This window comes from Acromyrmex echinatior, unplaced genomic scaffold (genome assembly GCF_024713525.1).
Source record: "Acromyrmex echinatior isolate Ae372 unplaced genomic scaffold, ASM2471352v2 Scaffold23, whole genome shotgun sequence".
Classification (NCBI taxonomy): domain Eukaryota; kingdom Metazoa; phylum Arthropoda; class Insecta; order Hymenoptera; family Formicidae; genus Acromyrmex; species Acromyrmex echinatior.
Window position 1 is genome coordinate 61,761 of NW_028259057.1, and position 25,970 is coordinate 87,730.

General features: G+C 34.4%; 3 protein-coding genes across 7 annotated transcripts in view; 1 reads left to right on the forward strand and 2 right to left on the reverse strand.

The window, feature by feature from the left end:
• The window catches only part of LOC105146661 (uncharacterized), a 157,417-nt gene that overhangs the window by 44,722 nt on the left and 86,725 nt on the right, over positions 1–25,970 (reverse strand). The window contains exon 4 of one of the 4 annotated variants that reach the window (XM_087416478.1): positions 8,443–8,641. The exons of the other annotated variants lie outside the window; for them this stretch is intronic. Coding sequence (XP_087272604.1) covers positions 8,621–8,641 — 21 coding nt within the window. The 3' untranslated portion in view covers positions 8,443–8,620. Of the gene's footprint in view, positions 1–8,442; positions 8,642–25,970 lie in introns of those variants that run through there. 4 annotated transcript variants of the gene reach the window in all.
• Positions 3,399–23,735, reverse strand: LOC105145216 (uncharacterized). 2 transcript variants are annotated; one of them, XR_015548385.1, is made up of 6 exons: positions 22,936–23,735; positions 21,556–21,655; positions 21,129–21,236; positions 8,290–8,445; positions 5,820–7,977; positions 3,399–5,724 (listed from the first exon to the last, which is right to left on the reverse strand). XR_015548385.1 is itself a non-coding variant. In XM_087416470.1 (5 exons), the coding sequence occupies exons 1-5, from the start codon at positions 23,718–23,720 to the stop codon at positions 7,927–7,929; spliced, it is 1,200 nt and encodes a 399-aa protein (XP_087272596.1). In that variant the 5' UTR covers positions 23,721–23,735; the 3' UTR covers positions 3,399–7,926. The 2 variants fall into 2 exon arrangements, 1 of the variants encoding a protein (XP_087272596.1); XM_087416470.1 differs by having other exon boundaries at positions 3,399–7,977.
• LOC105151168 (uncharacterized) overlaps positions 24,445–25,970 on the forward strand; it is a 212,709-nt gene continuing 211,183 nt past the window's right edge. Inside the window, exon 1 of the mRNA XM_087416482.1 lies at positions 24,445–24,550. The gene's annotated coding sequence lies outside the window, so the exon portion shown is untranslated. The remainder of the gene's footprint in view (positions 24,551–25,970) is intronic.

The following is a 25,970-nucleotide window of genomic DNA, read 5'->3' on the forward strand; positions in this document are numbered from 1 at the left end:
TTGCAATCGTCCACAAACTCTCTATGGACGAAACAAGGGCCGTGTAGCATCCTTTATTTGAGATTTCTGCGTGACAATAATCGCAGATTTTTATCGAGATACTTTAGCAGACCCAGTGTCCCTTCAGTGACATAACGCATCGGGGTTTCGGTCAAATATCGAAACTATCAACTTAATCTTTCCATTTAATTGGACAAAAATCTTTATACGATCTAGTAATCTGGAGATAGTGCACTGGCAAGTTATACTGTGATTGACGATCAGATAAAATTCTTTTAAGAGAGAAGAGGAAAGCAGGACAATTTGTCTAAGAATAAAGAAAAGATTATTCTTAATTAATCTTACGCCAGCAAGAATCAATTATATAAATCTTTTGTTAGTTTTTCCCAATATAGTGTGGTTCTAAAATTTTTTTTTCTACCCCAAAAACTTCCCTTATTATAATATATATATATATATATATATATATATATATATATATATATGCATATATATATACGAGGTCTTCTTCAAAAAGTATCGCGAATTTTGAATTTCCGCGGGTTACGTATATTTCGATTTTCGATTTTTTTGTGGCGTTATGTTGGTACTCATGTCTCTTACTTATGCCGACAAGTTCGTCCATTTTGAATGTTCAATTAATTTTTGACAGCTGCTTTGCTTGCACGTGTTTTGGTTCGTCTTCGATTTTTGCCTATTCCAAAAAATGGATCAAAGAATCTGTATCAAATTTTGTGTGAAAAACAAAATTAAGTTAAGCGCGGAAGCATTCCGAATGTTGACTGTGGCATATGGTGAAACTACCTTGGACCGAAGCAACGTTTATCGGTGGTACAAAATGTTCTCAGAGGGCCGAGAAGATCTGAACGACGAAGCGTGCCGGACGCCCGAGCACGTCAACAGACAAAAACATTGATGAAGTGAAGAAAATAGTATTGGCCAATCGTCGAATCACCGTTAGAGAAGTTGCTGAGGACCTAAACATATCGATTGGCTCATGCCATTCGATTTTTACCAATGATTTGGGCATAAGACGGGTCGCCGCGAAATTGGGTTTTGCACCATGATAACGCCCCTGTTCACAAATCGTTGCTTGTGCGCGAATTTTTGGCCAAAAACAACACACTAATGATGCCGCAGCCACCGTATTCCCCAGATCTGGCCCCCTGTGACTTTTTCTTGTTCCCGAAACTGAAGAGGCCCATGAAAGGACGACGCTACTCTACGATTGAGGAGATAAAGACGGCATTGAAGGAGGAGCTGAACAAGATCACAAAAAATGATTCTTTGAAGTGCTTCGAGGATTAGAAAAAACGTTAGCACAAGTGTATAATATCTGATAGGGATTACTTTGAAGGGGACAAAATAGATATCCATGAATAAATAAATAATTTTTGAAAAAACACAAAATTCGCGATAGTTTTTGAACAGACCTCGTATATATATAAAACCTTCATAATATATATATATATATATATATATATATATATAATGAATATATATATATACATAATATATATATTTATCACTATTTATTTTTATTATTATTTTATTATTATTTATTTCTTCTAATTTTTTTTGTTATTATTTTTCTCTTTTTGTGTGTGTGTATATTATTATTATATATATACATATATATATATATTTATATATATATATATTCTTATTATTATATAGAAGGGTACGTGCCCGCTCTCACTTATTATGTTGGGCATAATCTAATGTAATCAATGTTTCCTTTAAATCGATTTGATGGTACTCGCGAGCATCAGCTCCGCTACGTATTTCTAGTTTAATTAGCGCGGATTCGTTTTTTATGGTCCCCAAAATGGACATCCGCCCCTCTTGTTGATTTATGAGGAATCCCTTGATCAAGTCCCTTGCCTTCCTTGGCCAAGAAGGGCCAAGCCGAAAAAGGGAGAGGTGTGAGTCAATCCACAGGGAATCCCTTGACATTTTAGTTGGCAGAATCTGTCCTCCAGAATGTGGACCTCGAATAGTCGGCGCTCCACGTTACGGCCCCAGTCTCGTAGAGAGATCGCGACCGTTTCGTCTCCGTTGACGTCTGTTATAATTCCGCGTTGCTATCCTCAGTTTTCAGTGGCCACGACTTCTCCGACAACGACGTGATCGGGACGACAGCGCAGCATGTGCCCCTTTCGTGTTCCTCCGGGTTAGTTCCTCAAGCAAGTCTTGGAAGTCTTCGCTGCCGGTCTTCAATTGGACTTAGAATATCGTAGGTGAGTCCACTTTCACTGCCATCGAACTCCACGCCAATAGTTTGATATTAATGCATTCGATTTCCATATCGTCTATAAGACAGTTACCGTGGTATTTAAAATGCCTGCATGGCACTGCATGCTATCTTATTTATCCATATATACAATATTATAATTTTAATTATGTGCGAGAGCGCACCGCGCGGAAAGATTCGAGTGAGAGAACGGCACAAGGTAATGTGATGCACGACAGTGAAGAGAACTCCGTTTCATTTAATTTAACAAAGGAATTTTCTTTAATATAATCAGTTACAGAGTCAAAAAATATAATTAATTAAATATTAGATTAACAAAATATCAAATGCAGCCACCGTTTCCAAAATTGTATTCGGAATCGCGGTGATGGAAAATCTCGGCGATTTTCTCGGAAAGATTCGTTTTATCGCGATTTCACTAAGCGGTTAGCACGGCGATTTCACGAAGCGGTATAGTAGCGAGACTATGATTCTAAGAACTCGAAGAACTTTTAGAAGTAAGAACTCTAAGAAGTCTAAGAACTCTAAGCGGTGTAGACGGTATAAGCGGTGTAAACTATCTAAGCAATCTGCGCAATCTGCTCTGAGAACCGGCGAGATCGAAGCATTTATTACTTCCGGTCCGGGCTTTCTTCTTGGGAGAAATCCAATTAAATTTTGCCACAATCGTAATTATCACGTGGCATTGGTTGTACAAAATTGATTGGCGCATTCGATTCTTATCTAGCGACGTTCAACAGTCATGCGCGACAGAAAATCCGTACGCGGGATTGGTGACAGCGCGTGACGTATTCGTCGGAGCGCGGCGCTCGCGTGCGCGAATTGAATTGTTCTAGAACTTTCGATGGTCCGTTGCCGGTGCCTGTTTGCGTGTACCGAATTGTTTTGAAAAGACTACAGAACAATGAATCTCTGACTTTGATGAGGCTTAAAGTCAGGCTCGAGATGAAATCACGAGCTCGCCTTGTGCGTGCGTTCAATAACAATTACTGTCGGTCGACCGAAGGAATTCTTACTTTTTTTTTGAATTACCGATCTCAAACAAATTATATTAATAATCGTCATAATAATTAATATGAGATTTATTGTATTGGTGACATCCTTTTACTTATTCCATATTGATTATTGGCACTGTCATTGTTCATTTAATTTTTTTTCAATATTTGATTTAAGACAGAAATTATGAAGGTTAGAAAAAGAAACTGCATTATAAAGTAGAAGGTTAGAAAAAGAAGATGCATTATAAAGTATGTCGGACAAGAAAGGATTGAGTATGCCAACTTCTCGACACGGGATATGTTTCGCGTTTCACAGTTGGTAGCTGTTGTCACTTACGCGACATCCATAGATAGTGACGGCAGAGATTTAGAGAGAGACACCGTCTAACTGCACACACCATGTTATCCCTACCACCTAAGTATAAAATGCCTCTTTTTACGAAGGGGAGAGAGAGAGAGAGAAAGAGAGAGAGAGAGAGAGAGAATGCCCTAGAAAGATATACGCAGAGGTCGGATACTTGGAACATGTATGGACTATGTTCTAAAGCATTTCTTATATATATATTTTTACTAATAATTTCATTTTCCATTTATAAAATATAAAATTATAATATGATATTATATATACTTTCTTATTTTTTCTTACAGTAATATTGAAGTATAAAATTGTGAATTGCCGAAAAATAGTTATAAATGGAAATTATAAACAAATTTTTTCTCAAAAAGTCAATTATCATGAATATCAATTAAAAGATATATTAATTTCAAATTTTGGGCAAATATTTGTAGATATCACGATGACTAACAATAGGAAGAAATAGAAACGATACATAGAGGAGATTGGGATAAATTGGACCTATTTGCAGTTTTTGCTTTCTATAAGGCGTAAATAAAGTCCGATCGTAAAACCGAAGATGCCATTTGCAAAATTATTTAATTCCCTTCATTTTTGCTTGAGACTTTTGACGTATCCCTCATCTGTATTGAAAACGTAAAAAACGCTTTGATAAATTTTTTCAATAGGGGATACCTAAGCAGGGGGAGAGATGGAAGAGTCGCTTCTAATACCTGATAAACAAAGTCAATAGTAGTATCAAAATGTATATACTACCTTGAAATAACTCTGATTCTATATATAATGTGTATGTACATACACTATTCATCATATACAAAGTGTCATAGAAAATAATGAAATTTTGAAAATGAATTTTATGTAACTATCTCGAAAACTATAAGAGACCGCCGATTAATTTATAAGGAAAAGTTGATCAGTACCTTTACCTTTATAACATATGTCAAGGTCAAGGTCAAAGTCATCGAAGATTATTTATCCCTTAATGTAAAAGTTTACCGAATTTTAAAATATTTTAATGTATTTTTGTTAGTATTAAATAAAAACGAGCAATTTGATAATCAAAGATAAAAATTTCATTCAGAAAAGGAAATTACTGACAGTTTATATTTTTTATTAGAATTGAAATCAATAAAACTCAATTAATCTGAGTCTGATGACTCATGATATTGTAGTGATTTAATTCCTTGGACCAGATCTGATCAGCCGATCAGTAGTACTACAATCAGACTTATAAGTTATCTTTTGTACTGTCCGATTTGGACACGGATCCTTTCGAACTTTGGACAAATTTTACAATAAATTGCAAAAGTGATTAAAAAACGCTTGTTATTTTTTATACACCCTTATGAATTATACATCCTTTAATTGTCTTAAATCAATTTCAAGTTTTTAACCTTTTAAATAATGATTTACAAGGATATTTTTTTTTTAATTTTCACACGACGACTGAAAATACACATTTGCGTCTATTCTATGAATGTCATGACAAAGAACTGTCAAACTTATATCACATGTTAGTAGATATATTATAGCGATTCTAAGCCAAGTCCAAGGGAGCGCGGGGCGCGAAGGGTACTCGTAGGTGCAGAGGAGAAGGCAGCGGGGAAGGTCCCCGATCACTGGTATCGCATAAACATAATACTCCGGTCGATGAATTATATAAATGATACGCATGATGGGATTTCGCTATGCGTTCCGTATTTTTTTCGTCACCCGTCGCTCGCCGCTCGCCGCTCGCCGTCCCCTCCACCGCCCGCCGCCCTCCTCAAAATGCGTAGGTAACAAGGGTTCGCATATTAGAAAAAGATAGAGTGCGCCGATAATAAAGATGTCGGAATGTGTAACATGATATCGAAAAAAGGACGGAAGAAATGAATCAATAGAGTAAAAATACGATATCATTTCTTTTATTATGTAGTTTTTACAATACATTGTTTTTTACTAGCGAGACAAAGAATAGGATGGGGAATAAAGAAAGTACATATGTAGTGATCCAAACAAAATTTTTTTGTTCACATCTTTATTACATTGATTTTTTTCTCATTTTTATAAAATTTTTTTCGCAATCGGCAGTGTTCAAATATGATCGGTGGCTTGGATATTACTAGCAGCGCTTTCTGGGAAAAAGGGAACAAAAAACTTTTTTTATTACTATTCGCTTTTTTCAGCAGAAAATAAAATGCATTAACACTAGTCACTCTAAATGCGATACCTTATGGCTTATATTTTGATGGCAATGATGATGATGATGAGGAACACGTTGGCTTTGATGCTTTTTCTCCAGAACATTCTCAATATCTCGCTTTTTCCCTCGATGGTGGTGAACTTGACGAACCTGGTGACAAGGGACCCTTTGCGCTCGATTTTCGATGTATATATTCTTTTACTCGATCCATGTCTCATCGCTCGTAATCAAATTAATTTACGATTGAATGAAAAAAGCTTTATATACAGTTTATATACACTATCAGATTGGTGTCGCGATGCGTTAAAAGAAGCACCGATTTCAGCTGCTAAACAAAACATAACTCTTCTACAGTAAAGTGGTACTCCAGTAAAAAGTATAAAATTACACTGCCCTTAAATTTCTTTGAAGAATTGTCGATAACTTTTTTTCTGAGAAGTGATATATCGCGACACGTTAAGAGAAGTATTGATACTATTTATATAAATATACCAATGAGGTGTGGAAAATATGAACTAGAATCGCTCGCGATGGTGCCTTATCTTTTAAAGAAAGTGTGGCCCAATAGGCAAAAAGACAAAGAAGTCAAATGAAATATATAATGGGTTATAAGCGCTTAGTTCCATAGTTGGTGTCCTGAAAGACGAACGTATCGATCTCAATAAGAATAATGGAAAAATGGCTAACCATCGTGTGAACGTTGAGAACATAGCCAACGTAGTCGAATATATTAGAAATATAGATCCGGAACAGTTCGCGAATATTAGAGATAAGGATATCGCTAGTAGAGTTCTTACGCAATCGAGAAATAGGTATACGCAATAAGAAACAGGGAGTCGTTATCAATGACGATAATGATGACGAAATGGAATATTGGCGAGTAGGAGCAGAATGACGGAACATTGACTTCGAAGAGAGATTTTAGTACAAAGATGGCGGTTTAATAAAGGAACAGTGTTATCGGTCAATAAAAAGTGAGAAGAAGGTTCGATATAGCTGCAGGTGCATTAAGAATTTCACGGATAGTGAGAAGTGCGTCGAAGTCTGCTGATAATTGACCAGTTAATGATGCCATATTATGATTGCGAGGAGAATCCTACTTAAAAACTGTTTTATGACGACTGCGATGATTTTATGTGCATGCGTAAGTGTGAAAAGTGTATGCTCGCCTGGAAACACAATACCGAGTTAGTAAAACACTATGACATTTTAGATGTAAAGCGTGCTGTAACATGTGTGAACGAGTCACGTGCAAGTGCTTCATGTAAGAGTGTGACATGATCTAAAGACTGTGAAAAAAACATCGAAAATCACGAGCGAGTGGAACGCTAACTGCTGGAGCAATGCGGCCAGGTCGCTACTCTGGTGGAGTGTTTCTGCAACGATACGACGAGTGCATCGAGCGGCTCGAAGAACTTTGTCGTGCCAAGCGTTCGTGCCTCGCCGTTAAACATAAACAATCCGCGAGGACAATTGGATCGCGTGACTCGCGGGTAGATACAATTGGAGCGACGTTTCGTACACGATGGTGACGGGTACGCGAGTGGCGAGTACGCGAATGATGACGAAAGATCTCTCGTCTGGCAAGAGATCGACGCCGCGTTCGATAATCGTGTTCTGACGGTCGATGTTCTAACCGGTCGACGCTCGGCTCCTTAAGAGTCGTAGGAGGAAGCGAAGTGCCTCCCAATTTGCATCGGTCCTTCCTTCCTTGCGGTCCGGAGCCTGGACACGATCAAATCGGTCTAAAAATTCGATTCCTGTTGCGTTCCCCCCTCAACTCCTTGTGTGCGGAGCTTGGACGTAACATAATTATTGAAATATGAGTGCTGATTTTTTTTCACTAAAATCAGTGTTACAATTATTATAAATACAATAAATTATTTTTTTATTAGGTTAAAGAATAAAAAAAAAGGATCGAAAATAACAGTTATTTCTAGTAAGCAATATCATAACGTTATCCACATGTAGCCCATTATATTATTTTAACTGTAATCATTGGATTATTAATAAACATAATATTATTGTAAAACATAAATTTATTTTTTTTTCTTAAAGTATTTTAATTTTTCCTGTCTCAAAATAATAATTTTCTATTCTATACTACTAAATTTAAATGTGCGTGATACATTTTTCATCTCGCTTTTAAAAACAGAAGGGCGATTGAATATGATTGATTTATAATCTAAAATATCATTAAAAAGTATGACATAAGAAAGTTGAAGCTATGCTAATTATTGCAATGAGTATAAGGAACATAGATATACCGAGAAAAAATTTACTAAATTTTTATAAATTTTTCTCTGAATAATCCTAGCGAAATATTTACTAAATATAAACATATATTTATTAGATACAAGAATCATTAATTTAATTCAATTATCATTTTTTATCTAAATATTTATTTACCGTAAATATTCCTCTACGATAATATTCAAATAAATATTTATTATTAAAATTTAATATCTGTTTCCTCAGTGCATACAATAAATCTTACCGTCATAAATGAAGGTAGAGACAAATTAAATTTTCCAATCGCCGCAATTTTACATTCTAAGTTATTAGATATTATCAATAATATAAATATACGTTTCAATGATGGTCCTAATTGATACCAGCCTTCATCAAATGCTTTATCTGTTATTTTGGTACTCTATAATTAGTATAAAGCATAAAAAATGACAGAGATTATAATTATAGATTATCTTTTTTTACTTAATCTTACCAATATTTGTAATTTATGTATCCCTTCATGACATGATGGAAGAGATTGACATAATGTGTTCAGTTTGAGCAAATTATGCCCCTTTTACAAGTCGAAATAGCGTTTATTGACCCAGACCTGCCAACTGTAAAGAAATAAATGATGTTACTGCGACTGATTTCTCTATGCATCTTTATCAGATCTCACTACATGTCCTTTTCTCTCTTCGTTTCGAAGTATGAAGCAACATCAATTGTCAAGCAAGTGTTAAACGTGATTTCGTATGTATTACGAAATAATTCGAAATGGAATTCCTATTGGAATTATTCAATTATGCCCTAGTCTCGTCCGGATGGATAAACTATGTGCTTCCATGTTCGTATTATCAACAGAGTTCACAGCTCTTGCTTGTAACTAAAAATGGCGCGTGCATCTCTTTCCGTGACTTCCTTGTGTGCCATCACATCTCCTCTCATTGTGTTTTCTGTTCGTATATGAGTAACAGTTTTTTCTTCAATAACTTTTTCCTGTCAATTTCTAAAGATTTAACATGCCAAAACATGATAGGCGTTACTTACCAAGCCTTTCGAGAAAGTGAAAACACAATCGAAGGGAATCGCACGAGAAATCTCGTACTGATTCGCAATCGTTACATAATCTTCTTAAGGGAGAGAGATCGCCGCACAGAGTTTTGAGAGACTCGTCTCTATCCCATCATATCCGGTAGGATTAGAAGAAGCTTTGTGACTTTTTAGATTTTCTTAAACGATGTGAGGCTTGACGCCTGGGAGGCGCCGGCGGATCTTAGCAGATCTGCAAGTCTACTTCCATTCGAAGAAGCTGCGGCATTCTCGGATGAGCCCGGCGAGGCATCCGTTACGCATATTAGGCAAACAGACGGTCCTTTTCGATCGTGACGGCGAACCTGGTATCTCCCATTTGTCAGGATCTGTTCTTTTCTCAAGGAAAATCAGAACAATAGACATAACAGACTGCTCGTGCCTACTATCACACTTCTTTTTTCCTGGCAGGTGCCTGTCCACTTCCACATATTATCCAGACTGACAACATCTCTATTGATTCTCCAGTGGTGTTAAATCTTTAGGAGAATGATAGGACGGTGAAATAACGGGACAGGATGATTTTACTCTAGAGCTGTTCGGCGAGCAAATACAAACACCTGCAGTGATGTCTTGGCCACCGATCATTCTCAATATCGCCAAGACAGAAGTACGCATTCAGACCTCAAAGATACTTTTAAGAATATCCTCCTTATCTTACGAGAAAGGATCTAGTTTTTCTTAATCCTCCGAAAGTCGATAAGGAGATCTACCCAATGAGTGTCATTACCAGAGATAATCATCAGATGCAATCCCAGGTCCAATTGGATGCATCAATAAATGGCTTGGGGATGTCAGAGCATGCAGAATTGAAATGTGCGTGCATCTATCATCAGTGGGCAAGACTCACTAAAATCGTTGAGGGCTTTCGCCTATTGACAGATCTACATTTTCGCTTTTCTCAAGCGAGACAAGTGTTTATTAGCCCTTCGTTCAATTTTCTAGGAAAATCGGCATCACGTAGCACCAATTAACGATTGTCTCTTCGGCAATAATTTTGCAGAGGAAATTAATGCGGCACATTAAAAAGTAAAAAGGCCATTAAAAAAGTAACTAAGAAAGTAAAATAGCTAAGAAGATGCCGCAATTATCTGGTCAACAGTCGAAACCGGCGAAACTCAACGTTTCAATTGAACTATCAACCCCTTTGGGAACCTCAAAGAAAACAAATAAATTCCGAGGCTCCTCGTCACAAGACTCCTGCGATTCATCAATCGAGGAAGGGTTCCCATTACTTGAGTCGCAGCAGAAGAATATTGTCCCGATCCAGAATCCAGAGGCCGGTCCCGCCACTAGAAACTGTCACATCAGCGGGTCGCTTAGTCCATTTTGCGGATCAGTGGAGGAGAATATCATTCGATTCTAAAGTACTTGAAATAATGAGCGATTATAGAATCCATTTTGCAATAACGCCCTCTCACTCTTACCTAAGAGAACCGATTTTCTCTACGGAAGGTACTGAAAATTGTGACGGAGAAGTTAATCACCTATGTCGAGAGAGAGAGCTATAATTCTTGTTGTATAATCCAATTTGCAGATCAATTTTCATCTTTCTTTTTTTTAGTCAAAAAATATCAAGAGGATTACGATTTATTTTAAATCTCAAAAATTTGAATTTATATATTTAATTTTTAGCAACTTGTTCTGCTTTGAATAGACTTAAAATCTATCACCGAATGATCCACTAATAATGCCCTGTATCTAAATCCTTCTAAATCATTCTTACTAATTGTCGATTCCTCATTATTGTTATCCCGTATTCAGTCCTTTGATATTTCTCTTCCAATTCCTCGCTCCTCCTCTATTAAGATTCTTGGTGTCCATGTTGACTCTTCATGGTCATTCCAATCACACGTGGCCGTCAAGTGTCGGACTGGTTATGTTCGTTTACGTCTTCTTTATTCTCTTCGCCGCATCCTTTTTTGCTCTCAAAAATTTCTCACTTCTTAATTATTTGTTATTTCTCTATTTGATTATACTGATGTCGTCTACGTTTCTGCTTTTAACCAACATCTGCTAAATCGTGTACAGCGTATCCAAAATTCTTGTCTCCGCTTCTCCTATTGTATTCGTAAATACGACCACATATCTCCGTATCAGAGATATGGCTTAAAATTTGGCAACGTTTTATTCTCCACCTGTGCCGTCTTGTATTGTATTTTCTCTCTTTCTCTCGAATACTCTTCTATCCTCCTTTCGTTCTCGCGTTTCATTGCGTCACTCACAGTATTCAAACGAGACTGATGTAATTGGTATATTTGGGAGTGTATGTATGTGTGTGAGGGTATGTATGTGTGTGTATGTATGTAGGTGTATATGTATGTGTATGTTTTCAACTATTAGTTTACCTCTTTTGTTGTCTTATTCTGGTTTTGTTACTGATAGACTTTGTAACAGCAATTTTGCTGACGCCTAACCATTTGCTACTATTGTCCATTGCATTTATGTTTATGTTAACTGTAGTCTACTGTATCATACTTTATGTCTATTACTCTGTTAATATGTAGTCTCTGTTGACATGTAGTCTTTTTCTTATAGCTTTGTAATAAATTAAACTTAATATAAATTTAAAATTTAAATTTATATCCTTCCTCCCCTCCCTCTTAAAAATGGAAGACTGGCACTCTGTGATAAGGCTTATGACGCCAAATTGCTATATGATCTCATTGGATTTCAAAGACTCTTACTTTCTAGTTCTTGTGCACTCTTTGCACAGAAAGTTTCTCCGCTTTCAATGGGAAAACGTTATTTGAATTGATGTGCTTGCCCTTTGGTTTGACCACAGTGCCATCTTCACCAAACTCATGCGCCCGATTATTAAAATATTAAGAGAAAAGGACTTCTAATCCGTTATTTATTTAGATAATCATCTGATTCTAGGCACAACAAAGAAAGAATGCCAGGAGAATGTGATTGCACCATTAAGCTTGCTTGCAGAACTTAGTTTTCTAGTTAACTATTCTAAATCATAGATTGTGCCTTTGAAATGTAAATATCTGGGCTTCATTTTTAATTCAGTCAAGCAATCGGTGATCATCCCGCTAAAAGATGTAAACTCTTAGCCTTAATGCGGGATATGTTGCAAAGGTCACAATGCTTGATTAGAACATTTGCAGGCATGATAGGATCCCTGATTGTGATTTGTCCAGCGGTTCAATACAGAATTATATGTAAAAAGATTCGTAAGGGAAAAGTTCCTAGCTCTCGAAACCAATGCAGGCAATTATAACGCGCGGATGTTGCTCCATATTTGAGGGACGATTTGGAATGGTAGATCAATGTATTTTCTAATGATAATCAAGTGAATGTAATTCGCCCAAATTCCTATACAAAATCTTTTCCGACGTGTCTCTGACAGAATGAGAAAACATATATTTCCTGGCTCCCCGACCCAGATTTTCGGACAATTGATGCCTTTATATTACCTTGGCAACAGCTTCGTTTTTATGCTTTCCTCCCGTTTATCTTAAAGTTTATCCGAAAGTTCTGCGTAAAATTATAGACAAGTACGTCGTAGCAGTCATGCTTGTGCCTTGGCGGCCCGCACAATCCTGATTCCCCTTGTATCTTCGCTTGCTAATTTTCAACCCTCACTCATTATTGCCATCATCTCATTCTTTGTTATTGTTTCCTCTCAGGATTCCATATCCAGAATGGAAAAACTTTTCCCTAGTGGTAGAGAAATTATCAGGGAGCCTTTCCAATCGCAGGCAGTTCCTTCAGCAGCACTGGACCATCACTGTCACCAGCTACGATAAAACAATACTGTCGTCCACTGCGTTCTTGGTGGATGTTTTGTTAGGATCAACAGATCCCTCCTTTCTCACTTAGAATTGACCGGGTTCTCTTTTTTCTGATTCAGAAGTTTCAAAACATTGGCTCCTACTCACCTCTAGACACCATACGTTTTGCAATCTCGCTTATTTCTGAAAACTCAATTAGTAATCATCCCCTTATCAAACGGTTCTGTAAGGGCGTCAGCATTTTTAAACCACAATATGAATTCATTTGGGATCCACCTGTGATTGCGGAACTGGCAAAACTCTACGCACGATTTATTACCACTAGATATTTTAACTAGGAAATTAATTTTGCTAGTCTTAGGATCAGGTCAACGCGCTCAAACGCTCGCAGCCATCAGGATTTAACATATTGTGTACTCTCTAAAGATAAACTTTTTATTAAAATCCCAGATCACATTAAAATATCCGCCCTGTACGCAGTCGTTACTTATCTTCTCGTGATTTATCGATTATCCGGAGCTTTATATCGTGTCCATCTCAGAGTTATATTTGAATACCACTAAGAATCTAGCCAAATATGTGATTCTCTATTTATCGCCTACATAAACCAGTAGGTGTCCAAATAATAAGTCATTAGATCTTCAAAGGCCTGCAGGAATGCAGAGTAGTGATGTATTCTCATCACATAGTACTTGTCACGCCGTTACATCATTAGTTACTCTACTTAAGGAGTTAATACAGAATTCATTAAGCGCGCGGCAAGTTGGTCTGGAAACTCTCAAACCTTTGCGAGGTATTATAACCGTTCTACAATAAACCCAGAGGAATTTGACAATGTCGTTTTACGAACTTAAAAATCAGAATCTATCCGTTTTTCCTTTTGTTTATAGGGACTAATTCACATCTATATTCAAGAAATTCTTTTTTCGTTTCGTATACTCGTTCTTAGTTTTTTAGTTTTTAGTAATCTTATTACAGCACATTTGTAATGTTTGTACTAAAAAAAAAATCCCAGACAATAATGTCATATCTTAGAGTTAGAGAGAATTCTTAAGCTATTCTTAAACTAATTAGATGGAGAGTCTGTCACCTATTATTCTTTGTGTTATGTCAAATAAAATATGTTTTTAGACTTATAATGATGAATCGTGTTTTAAACATCTACATAGTTTATCCATACGGACGAGACTAGAGCTTAATTTTAAGATTAAATGAACTTGTCAAGTAAAGTTCAATCTTAATTATGCCTGTATCTCGTCCGGATGGATCATCCTCACCCAAAGCACCTCAGACTTTTTCTTTCTCCCGCTTCAAGAAGTTTCAATAGACGATTTATCTTCCCTCTCTAAATACAATACGACGGCGCGCAAAGAGGTCACGGGAAGAGACGCGATCGCCATTTTTACAAGTGGGAGTTGTGAACTGTGTTGGTAACACGGACATGCAACCATTACTACAAAGTTTATCCATTCGGACGAGAAACAAGAATAATTAAAATCGAACTTCACTTGGCAAATTTGTTTAATCTTAAAATTATTCCTTAGATTTCCATTGTATTTTGTAAGAAAAACGGAATACTTCCATAAGTGTTGTGAGAATTCCGCCGAGCTATATTGGTAAAAGTATTGTTGGTACAAATTGTACTTATTTATTTATTTATATTCATGTATTGATTTGTTCATTTACCTGGGAAAAAATGTTTGTTTATATAATTATTAGGTGTTGGAATTAATTCGTAGCGTTTTTTAATGAAAGAATGTTATTTATTTCACATGAGCATTAAAAAATACATTAATGAAAGTACTTCCCATCACTTGTAAAACGCTACGAATTAATTCCAACACCTAATATATATACATATATTAATATCATAATAATTATAGATAAAATGTGTCCATATATATATATATATATATATATATATATATATATATATATACAGGGTGATTCAAAATGAATGTATTATCTTTGAAATGCCATATTCCTGACTTAATTCTAAAACGATTTTTCCTTTGCCAAAGTTTTGTCAAAAGCGTAGTTTTTAAATTATAATAACAAATAATTAGCCAATGACGCGTAGAGAAGGTAGCCAGGAGCGGCGTTTCTCACTGTCTGACGCAGACCGTACGGGGGATCCTCGTTACGATCAGACGATCGCTACACACGCATGCATATGCGATCGCATTCTCTCTCTCTCACACATACACACACACACACACACACACACATAAAATACACGCATAAAATTAATAAGTTGATGATTTCGATGTACTGCAGCTTGAGAAACAAGAAAAACTTTTATCGATCATTGATGTATCACGTACAGCTCCAAACTTTTCTCAATTAAATTTCCATTCCTCTAACGAGTTTAGAAATCACTCGTTCCCATTGATGCACGCAGATCGAGTAACCATTAAAATACTTTGTTTCTTATAAAATTACGCATCACTTCGATACGTTTACGCTCAGCGTACAGCTATTTATTAACTTGAACAAAACGAAGTATTTCAATGATTACTCAAAAAATTTATTATTATACTGTATCTCTATCAGTTAAGTGTCCGTTTTACTACCGATGATCCATTTTAATTATTATCAATTAATCATTCGGTAATCGAAAATCACTCGAAGAAAGATAATTACACGCCACGTTTATTCGACGATAGCATACACTCGATTTTAATAGAGAATCTGTTAATTAATTATTATAAATCACTGTCGTGATTAATTATTCGTCGACTGAACATCATTCGAAGAAAGAAGCACACGATTGTTTACTAACACACGACGCGTTCACTCAAAGATAGAAAGAAGTCGACTGATTTTAATACTGAATCTTCAAATGATTATTATTTATTGTCGATTAATTATTCGTCGACTGAATACCACTCGAAGAAAGAAGCACACGATTGTTTACTAATACACGACGCGTTCACTCAACGATAGCAAGCAGTCGATCGATTTTATTGGTTATGTTTGTACTAGTGCTGTCAAAACACGGACGTCTCAGTCAGAATCGAATCGATATCGGTTCGATATCGTTCGACGTCGAAAGCATCAAATCGATATCAAATCGATTAATATCAAAAAATCAATATCAGAATATTTCATGTTATGTTGTATAATTGATTTTTCTGACATTGATTTTTCTCCCAAACGGAGTAATGCTTCTTAAGTAGTATTACATGAAATGTAATGCTGTACGATAGTGTTGCGTCCGCGGTGAATAATTATTAAATCTTTTACAAAATAAGTTATTATATTATTAATATTTCCTGTACGTTCTCTCCATCTCTTGTTTTTTTTACATAAGAGAGATATTCCATGTAAGAAAGTATTGGTCGCCCTTAAAAGGGCAGATTGCTGTCTGTCGCTCTAAAAAGAACGGATTGATTGTGATGGATAAAGTAATTTTATAAGAGGTGCTCGAAATGTCCACCGTCCATTCTAACGCAGGCTCTGATATGTCTCAATGAATTTCTTTTCACGTTTTGCATCACATCTTCTTCGATGGCCCACAACGGCATACTGCAATCTTGTATCAAAATCTTCCATGTCTTCGGGAAGCGTTTTAAAAATTAATTCCTTGCAAATCCCCAAAAAAAGAAATCCAGAGGATTAAGATCTGGAGATCTTGCAAGCCAACGTATTGGGCCGTAATCGACCCATTCATCGTCTAGGAAATTGTTGCCGCGTACCGCTTTGCAGCAGGATGATGCTGTCCGTAGCACTCATCCAGTACCATCAGCATATCGTAATATTCTTCATTTATGTAGGCCATATTATCGTACTGGTAGAGAATGACACATGAAAGATCTTTCTCGCTTCTGGAAATCTCTCGCTTCTGTCTCTCTTGCTTTAGAGAATCTCTTGCTTTAGAGAATCTTTCGCTTCAAACGATCGAGGGATTATTGATCGCTTCGTATTTATACGATCTTTGCTGGAAGTCGATACTCCCTCCGCGACTCCTGCCGCGAATCAAAGCACGTGTGCGGTTTCGCGATCCGCGTAGCATTGCGATTCGCGGCAGGGGTCGCGGAGGGGGCATCGACCTCCAGCAAAAATCGAATAAATACGAAGCGATCAATAATCTTTCGAATCCTGAAACGAGTATTCGGGTTATTGCTCGGGAACACGGATCATCGTATTCGACCGTTTAGAGGATATTACAAGAAAAAAAATAGCGTGCTTTTCATTATACATATGTGCAACAGTTACGACCAGAAGATTATCTTCTAAGGAAAATGTTCTGCGAAAACTTTTTAAGAAGAGTAGATCGAGATTCAAGATTTCCATCTCGAATAATATTCAGCAATGAATCGCTATTTACGCAAGAAGGGATATTTAATTCGCATAACATGCATTTATGTAGCGATGAAAATCCCACTACGCGAAACAGAAACTTCCGAATTCGTTGGAAGATGAATATCTGGGCAGAAATTATGAGAACACAGATACTAGATCCAGTTATTCTTCTAGATATTTTGAATAACATATTTGGAATTTTTAAGGGATAATCTACCAGATTTTTTTTTTAGAAGAAATCCCATTATTCAAGAGAAGCAAGATCGTATTTCAGCAAGACAGTGCGGGGCCACACAACGCTAATTGTGGCGGATTATTTAGATCAGCAATTTCCTAGACGATAAATGGGTCGATACGGCCTAATACGTTGGTCCGCAAGATCTCCAGATCTTAATCCTCTGGATTTCTTTTTTTGGAGATATTGCAAGGAATTAATTTATAAAATGCTTCCCGAAGACATAGAAGACACATCTTGATACAAGATTGCGATATGCCGTTGCAATGGGCATCGAAGAAGATGTGATGCAAAACATGTAAAGAAATTTATTGAGACATATGAGAGCCTGCGTTAGAATGGACGGTGGACATTTCGAGCACCTCTTATAAAATTACTTTATCCATCACAATCAATCTGTTCTTTTTAGAGCGACAGACAGCAATCCGCCCTTTTAAGGGTGACCAATACTTTCTGGAATATCATTACATGGAATATCTCTCTTATGTAAAAAAGATCAAGAGATGAAGAGATTGTACAAGAAATATTATAATAACTTATTTTGTAAAAGATTTAATAATTATTCACCGCGGACGCAACACTATCGTACAGCATTACATTTCATGTAATACTACTTAAGAAGCATTACTCCATTTGGGAGAAAAATCAATGTCAGAAAAATCAATTATACAACATAACATGAAATATTCTAATATTGATTTTTTGATATTAATCGATTTGATATCGATTTGATGCTTTCGACGTCGAACGATATCGAACCGATATCGATTCGATTCTGACTGAGACGTCCGTGTTTTGACAGCGCTAGTACAAATATAACCAATAAAATCGATCGACTGCTTGCTATCGTTGAGTGAACGCGTCGTATATTAGTAAACAATCGTGTGCTTCTTTCTTCGAGTGGTATTCAGTCGACGAATAATTAATCGACAATAAATAATAATCATTTGAAGATTCAGTATTAAAATCAGTCGACTTCTTTCTATCTTTGAGTGAACACGTCGTGTGTTAGTAAACAATCGTATGCTTCTTTCTTCGAATGATGTTCAGTCGACGAATAATTAATCACGACAGTAATTTATAGTAATTAACTAACAGATTCTCTATTAAAATTGAGTGTATGCTATCGTCGAATAAACGCGGCGTGTGATTATCTTTCTTCGAGTTATTTTCGATTACCGAATGATTAATTGATAATAATTAAAATGGATCATCGGTAGTAAAACGAACACTTAACTGATAGAGATACAGTATAATAATAAATTTTTTGAGTAATCATTGAAATACTTCGTTTTGTTCAAGTTAATAAATAGCTGTACGCTGAGCGTAAACGTATCGAAGTGATGCGTAATTTTATAAGAAACAAAGTATTTTAATGATTACTCGATCTGCGTGCATCAATGAGAACGAGTGATTTCTAAACTTGTTAGAGGAATGGAAGTTTAACTGACAAAAGTTTGGAGCTGTACGTGATCCATCAATGATCGATGGAATTTTTTTTGTTTCTCAAGCTGTAGCATGTCGAAGTCATTAACTTATTAATTGTGTGTGTGTGTATGTGTGTGAGAGAAAGAGAGAGAGAGAATGCGATCGCATATGTATGCGTGTGTAGCGATCGTCTGATCGCAACGAGGGTCCCTCGTACGGTCTGTGTCGAACAGTGAGAAACGCCGCTCCTGGCTACCTTCTCTACGCCCTGTCATTCGCAAATTATTTCTTATTATAATTTAATAACTACGCTTTTGACAAAACTTTGGCAAAGGAAAAATCGTCTTAGAATTAAGTCAGAAATGACATTTCAAGGATAATATATTCATTTTGAATCATCCTGTATATATATTAGATGTAGTAAAAAGAAATCCATTATTTTTCCAATCGATGGCTTTAGTAATCTGTATCTCGTCTACGCGTGATACACCTAATATATATACAATATATATATATATATATATATATATATATATATACTTGTATATACATATATATATACAATTATAGAAAATTAGAAAATTATACAAATCTTATAATATTTTAATTCATATATGAAAAAATTCTAAATTTTTAGAATTTCTGTATCATTTTATAACTGTTTAGAAAACATCTCAAATTTTTTTATGCTATTAATCTTACTATATTTCCGAATTTATATATGTATATGAAAAATTCTATTAAAAAGTATAGATGTTTTGAGTATATATTTCTGAAATGTGTTTCAATTTTTATAGTTTTTTATACAGTTGAACCTCCGTAAAGTTAACTTCCATTTTATTTTAACTTCCATAAAAGTCATGTCTTAACCTCCCATATAGCAATCGAGCACATACGCATATACGTATATGCTAGCATATACGCATTTGTTTACTTTTATGGAGGTCCCGACAAATTACTTTTATAGAGATTCGACTGTAGTTCCTACTCACTCCAACGAACACGTTAAAGTAAGAAGGAGCTATGATAGGAACGTGCGACATGAACAAATACTAGTACTAGGTAGGATAAAAAGAGATCGAACCTAAAGAGTGCGTGCGATGAGGATAACTAAGGTTGGCTAAACTGGGACTACAAACGATCATCGAACAAGCGAAAGGGCAAAGAATTAGAGAGAGACGCAAACTGAGTACACCAAGTAATCTTTCCATCATGCTTCATCATCATGGTCACACTTCAAAAAGGCCACACGATGATTACTCTAGGTTAAAATGATCCGACCTATCTTTAAAGTGTTATCAAATCGATAGTATTAGTTGCAATGATTTAAAAAAAGTACAGTATATAATTTCATCTTTTAAGAAAATGGAACAATGGTGTTTTAGTGAAAAAATTAATTTTAACACTAAAAATAATCGTAAACGTGTTAAGTTCGAAAAAATGTATTTTACTTAAAAAAATATAACTTTTTACATTTATAATATTTTCAAATGCAGTCTTAGCCTAGTACTCTTGAGATGATGTACTTAAAAAAAAATGGTATGGTTTAAGAAAACACGCGTTTAAGAAAAGGTATTTATTTTGAATGTAAAAGGTGATCGTTTTTTAAATGTAATAAAGATGTTACATTCGAGTAAAAGGCTATTTATTATTGGTTTAAGTTTATAATATAAGTTATTAATGTCAAAATTGTTATTGTTATTAATCCTGAAGACAAATATAACTAAAAAACATAAAATATAAAAATATTATATAAATCATACATTTTTTAACTAAAACGATGTGTTGGTCATACTTACTGACATTTTGACCCGAAGAAAAAAAAACGCTTTTTACGCGAATGACTGCTAGACTCATACTAACAGTCCGATTAAAAAGCTAATCATCTCTATCGATAACTGAAACTTCAAAACTTCAATAGATGGTAAACACCCTTCCGAAGGCAAGATTTAGAATTTAACGAAAGACGATGTTCGGATCATTTTGATTCAGAAGGATCATGAAGGGATACCGGGTGTCCCGAAAGTTTTTGCCAATCGCTTTTGTATAGATAGAGCGGATTAAATTGAGTCGAAAAATTCTCTACCATTTTGCAATGCACGCAATAGTTAACGAGATACTGATTGTTAAAGATAGCCGAATAAGCGCGTCCATTCCCAATGCCAAAGAGTACGCCCATTGATTACTCGGCACGCTGACCGCAGGGAATGGAAATATAATAGCTTGGCAGGCGCACCGGTCAAGTCATGACATGGTTAATGACAATAAATAATTTATATAACATGAAGTAATAAATCTTACTGCGTCTGAAAGTGTTTGTACGGAAGAACATAACACAAAAAATTGCGTTAATGTACCGATTCCAAATATAGTGACCGAAATTCCTTCTGCAATATTCATTAATGGTACCTGAAAATACATAAAATGCTTCTTAGAAAATGGCAAATAAGAAATATCTTTTGGGAAAAAAATATTATTTCTCTTTTCTCATTTGACAAGCTTCAACTTAAGTGTTTTATAGATTAAATAAAAATCTATTTCTAATTTATGTAATATGAACAAAAATAATTTTAAAAACTTTAATTTTGTGTATTCACTAAAAATTCATTAATTTCTTAAAATGAGTTATCTGATAAGTTAACACATTTAACAATAAATGTGATTAATTAACATCAATCAGAGTTAATAAAATTATTTTTTCTTTAAAATTAACGTCATTATTACTCACTGTGCTTAATATGATACCTATAAAGCAGAATCGTAATACGTTATTGATGTACAGTAGACTGAAGTTCACAGACAGAAGTTTCTTTAATATAAATGACATGCTATAACGCAACACAAAATATCATAAATAGTAAACCGCGTATTAAAAAACCTATTATTCTTCATTAAAAATTGTTGTTAAAAACATCCGTATAAGAAATAAGATAATTGATCACTTTGGGAGAGGCCTCTTCGATGACCTTGATAACATATGTCAAGATCAAAGTAATAATTGGAGGCCCTCCTAAAATAAATATTTAGCAGAAATAATAAGATTTATAGTATATACCGGATGTTCAAAATAAAGCGTTATAAATTTTTATCTAGGAAACGACATTGAAAAAATTATTCAGAGAAAAGTTGTAGGATTCGAAAAAATCTATTTACTGATCTTATCAGTTTGATTTTGAGTGGCATCGCTAAGATCAGATCAAGGTCACGTCGATTTTTGGAAACGGAACACTTTACTTTTGATTTCAAAGTCTAATAACCGATGTCGAATACTTTCTAAAATATATAATACTATAATAAAGTTATTTTTTCATTAAGTACTTTTTGAGTTATGATGCTTGAAAGTTTTAGTACCGCCGGCATTAGTATTATCCAAGATGTCCAACCAAAATCTCCATCAACCAGCTAAAATCTCTCGAATGTTGTTCAGAATCGTATCCTCGAATGTTGTCAAGATCAAGGTTATTGAAAATTATTGCTCTTATTTTTATTTTTGCACTAAAAATTCATTTTTACGTAAAAATGAAAATAAAAGATACAATCTCCTGGCTTTGATCTTGACAATTAGTATCTAGGACATGATCCTGAACAACATTCAAGAGGTTTTAACTTCGGTCAGACACCTTGGGTAATGCTAATGTCGGCGGTACGGTAACTTTCAAGCATCTTAACTCAAAAAGTACTTAATAATAAAATATTTTCTTATAGCGTTTTCTAAAAACTCTCGAGTTTTCTAAAAGCTGTTAGATTCTGAAAACAAAAGTAAGATTTCTATTTAAAAAAATTGATGTTGATCTTGACCTGACCATGGCGACGCCACCCAAGATCAAACTCAATAAGATCAGTAAATAGACTTTTTTTTGAACCCTACAACTTTTGTCTAAACAATTTTTCTCAATAATGTTGTGTTTCCGAAATAAAAATTTGTAACGCTTTATTATGAATATCTAGATTTATATTATTTTTTGTACATATAAAATAATAAAAATATTATTCTTTCTTCTGTTATCAATGATCCATTAAAAACCAAAAGAGAAAGAATAATTTCAATAATGATCAAATGCATTTTTTTTTAATTCAATATTTATTACGGTGATCATATTATACGTACTTTAAGACGATATTCTGGTGCAGACATAATTTTCGTAGTTCTCTCTCTATCCGTCTATTTTCCATAGGATAATGTTCTTTTCGAGATTCGTTGTAGATTTGTAGATCCCGAAACAATATTGCAAGCTTTGTTGCAGTATATCTATATTGTGCCGTTAACATTAATACCAAATGCATCATATACACATCCATGCCGAATTTTTTAAGAAATAAATAAATGGTGCCAACTATCTTTAAAACAGTCGAAGAAATCATAGCATTATTGGAGAATGGTTCGCTGCTAAAAGTAGCTAGCAAATTGCAATTTACATAGAAAAAGATGAACTTCTCAAAGACCAATATAATTGGCTGCTTGGCGTGATATATTATAATAGATATCATGCTAATCACTCCGTATATTATGAATGGTACTATTATGGGTTTTATTGCTGACTTTATGATATCCTTCATAATTTCGTCTGTGTTTTGCAAGATAGTGTTCATCTTCTGAATCATTTCCTCCATCAGCCTCTTGTGTGAATAAAGACGTGTAAGCATGAATAATGCCTCTATTGTGAGCAAGATGGTGTGAGTACTGCCTTTCAGACCATTCTCCTTTGATGCCATGATGATTCCGAAAATCAATGCGATTGTATGAGTTAATTGTATTAGCCATATAGCGGCACTATAAGTACGCCAGATTACTGAAAACCGCAAATTATCAGATGCTATCGGTAATAAATTCCCCGAGAGCATATTCACTCGACTGTTTAATAGATTCACATTTTCGAAATTCATTCTTTTCATGTATATATATATATATATATATATATATATATATATATATTTGTAAATCGGAAATATCTTGATGAAATGCAGTGATTGCAAAGATTTGAAACTTCAATTGTTTGAAACTTCCAATAGTATCTGTTACACGTGCTGCTAAAGGTTTCACATCCTTTATAAGTAAAAATGAGCGAGTTTTCCTTTATTCCGAAATTATATTTAACTCTACATTAAGGATTTCATTATTCCCTTTATTTTTTTCTGTTTATCAATAATATATTATAAGTAGTTGGCGAAGAATGACTTTCTTTCCTTTCATTCTGTTTTCTTCGTTTATTCTACTTCTCTATTATGTTTGCCCTGTAATCGTTGTGTAGATATATCAAATATTAAATATTATCAATCCATATCTTTGACAAAGGTAATGATTTTGTGAGGTTCTGCATTCTAATATAATAGAAACATGTAGAACCTTATAAAGATCATCAATATATACTGCGCCATAGTTCAATGAATGTGGAGTTAGGTTCTATTTTGTGATACTGTGTATATCAAGAATGAATAATTATTACATTCCTTATAATTATCTTAATATCGCGACAATTATCTTATATTCCATCATTATAGAATTTGGAATCGAGAGGCTTTGCAGAACTTGACACATGTTGATCAAAATACAGAGTAACATGGGGAATTGCAAACATGGGATAAACGCGAACAATGCTATTGCAGTATATTAGAATATAGTGATAAGTTCTCATTTCTCGCATCCGGTAATAGCCCGATACACTCAGTGCTTAGGTATAATATCATAAAAATAGCGTGACTATAGAGTATACACGTTATCTAAGGTAAATATTATTACTTGTTTTCATTGTTTTTATATAGGATAGAGAACTGAAAACTTAAAGGAAAAGTTAAATACAGCCGATGATTTATCAAGTGTAGGAGATATCCAAAGAATATCGTTTTAAATAACAATAATTAACATTTATGTACATACTCTCATTATAAACATAATTTAAAAAGAAATTAAAACTTGATTGCAAGAAACTATAGATTACATGAATTTCATTTTTTGTTTAATAGTATATACAATAACATATTGATATTATATTATAAACTGTATATATGCGAATATATGAATGTTAACTATGCAGTTTAAAATCAAATAACTGGACTATTCTTCGAATAAAGACTTTAAGATAAAAATGTAGATTAAGGGAGCTCCCTTCAAAAACCTTGACCTTTCCTTGTGGAAAAATGTGTCCAAAATTATCCGAAATGTAGTCAAAATGTGTCCGAATTCGTCCTAAATGTCTTCGAAAATTGTTTAAATGTACAAATTTGGACAGTTACAAATAAAATGAGATACTTTCTTTCAAATTTCTGTAATACTGTTAGAATTTTTCATTTTTTATATCTTTCGGACAAACTATGATAATTTTTTTTCTACCGGAATTAACATATATTATTAAGGCCATGACTCCGAGTGACTTCCAACAGGTTTTATCCGTTGGATTATTTGTAAAAAAGTTATAAACAAAGAAGTTTAAGAAGTAATATCTTATATTTTTGCTATGTACAATTTAGTACTACTATACCTCTCTATATTACTATATTTTTTTCTACTTATAGCATAGTACGATAAAAATCGACTGCTTTTCCTTCCACGAAAAAATCAAAGAGATTCTGAAAGTAAATGGAAAAAAAATATCTCGGCGTTTTACCAGAGCAAGTTGTTAACCTTTTTTAAATATTATCAAATATCTTTTTATAATACTATACAGCACAGGTTCCTTCCCATGAAAAATTCAAAGAGATTTTAAAAGTAGATGTTAGGAAAGCATATCCTTTTCTCTACTAATTTACTTCGACATTGTCGCGATCTAAATAAAAATTTTCTAGGCAAAAACCCGACAATTACAAAAAATTTATTGTTGAAATGATTTCGGCTTTTTATGCAATGAAAGTTAACATATCGCTCAAAATACACTTTCTTCAATCATTTGATTTTTTTCCATCAAATTTGGATGAATTCGGTGATGAACATGGTGAACGCTTTCATCAAGATATTGCAATCATTGAGAAACGCTTCAAAGGAAAAGACATCAAACATATGCTTAATGAATACTGTTGGTCTATTGTTCGTGATACAAATCCGGAATCATACAAACAGCAAATCAAACGATCAAGATTTTTATAATAATTATAATTATTATTATTATAATAATTATTATTATTATACAAAAATTTGAAAATATGAAAAAA

What these genes read in the sequence shown, in the direction of transcription:
- LOC105145216 (XM_087416470.1), bottom strand. Translation starts at nt 23,720, where the DNA reads ATGAAAAGAATGAATTTCGAAAATGTGAATCTATTAAACAGTCGAGTG. An exon ending in TACAAACACTTTCAGACGCA is followed by an intron (nt 8,446 to 21,128) that starts GTAAGATTTATT and finishes TACTAATTATAG; the next exon opens with AGTACCAAAATAACAGATAA. An exon ending in CTCTACCTTCATTTATGACG is followed by an intron (nt 7,978 to 8,289) that starts GTAAGATTTATT and finishes ATGATATTTTAG; the next exon opens with ATTATAAATCAATCATATTC.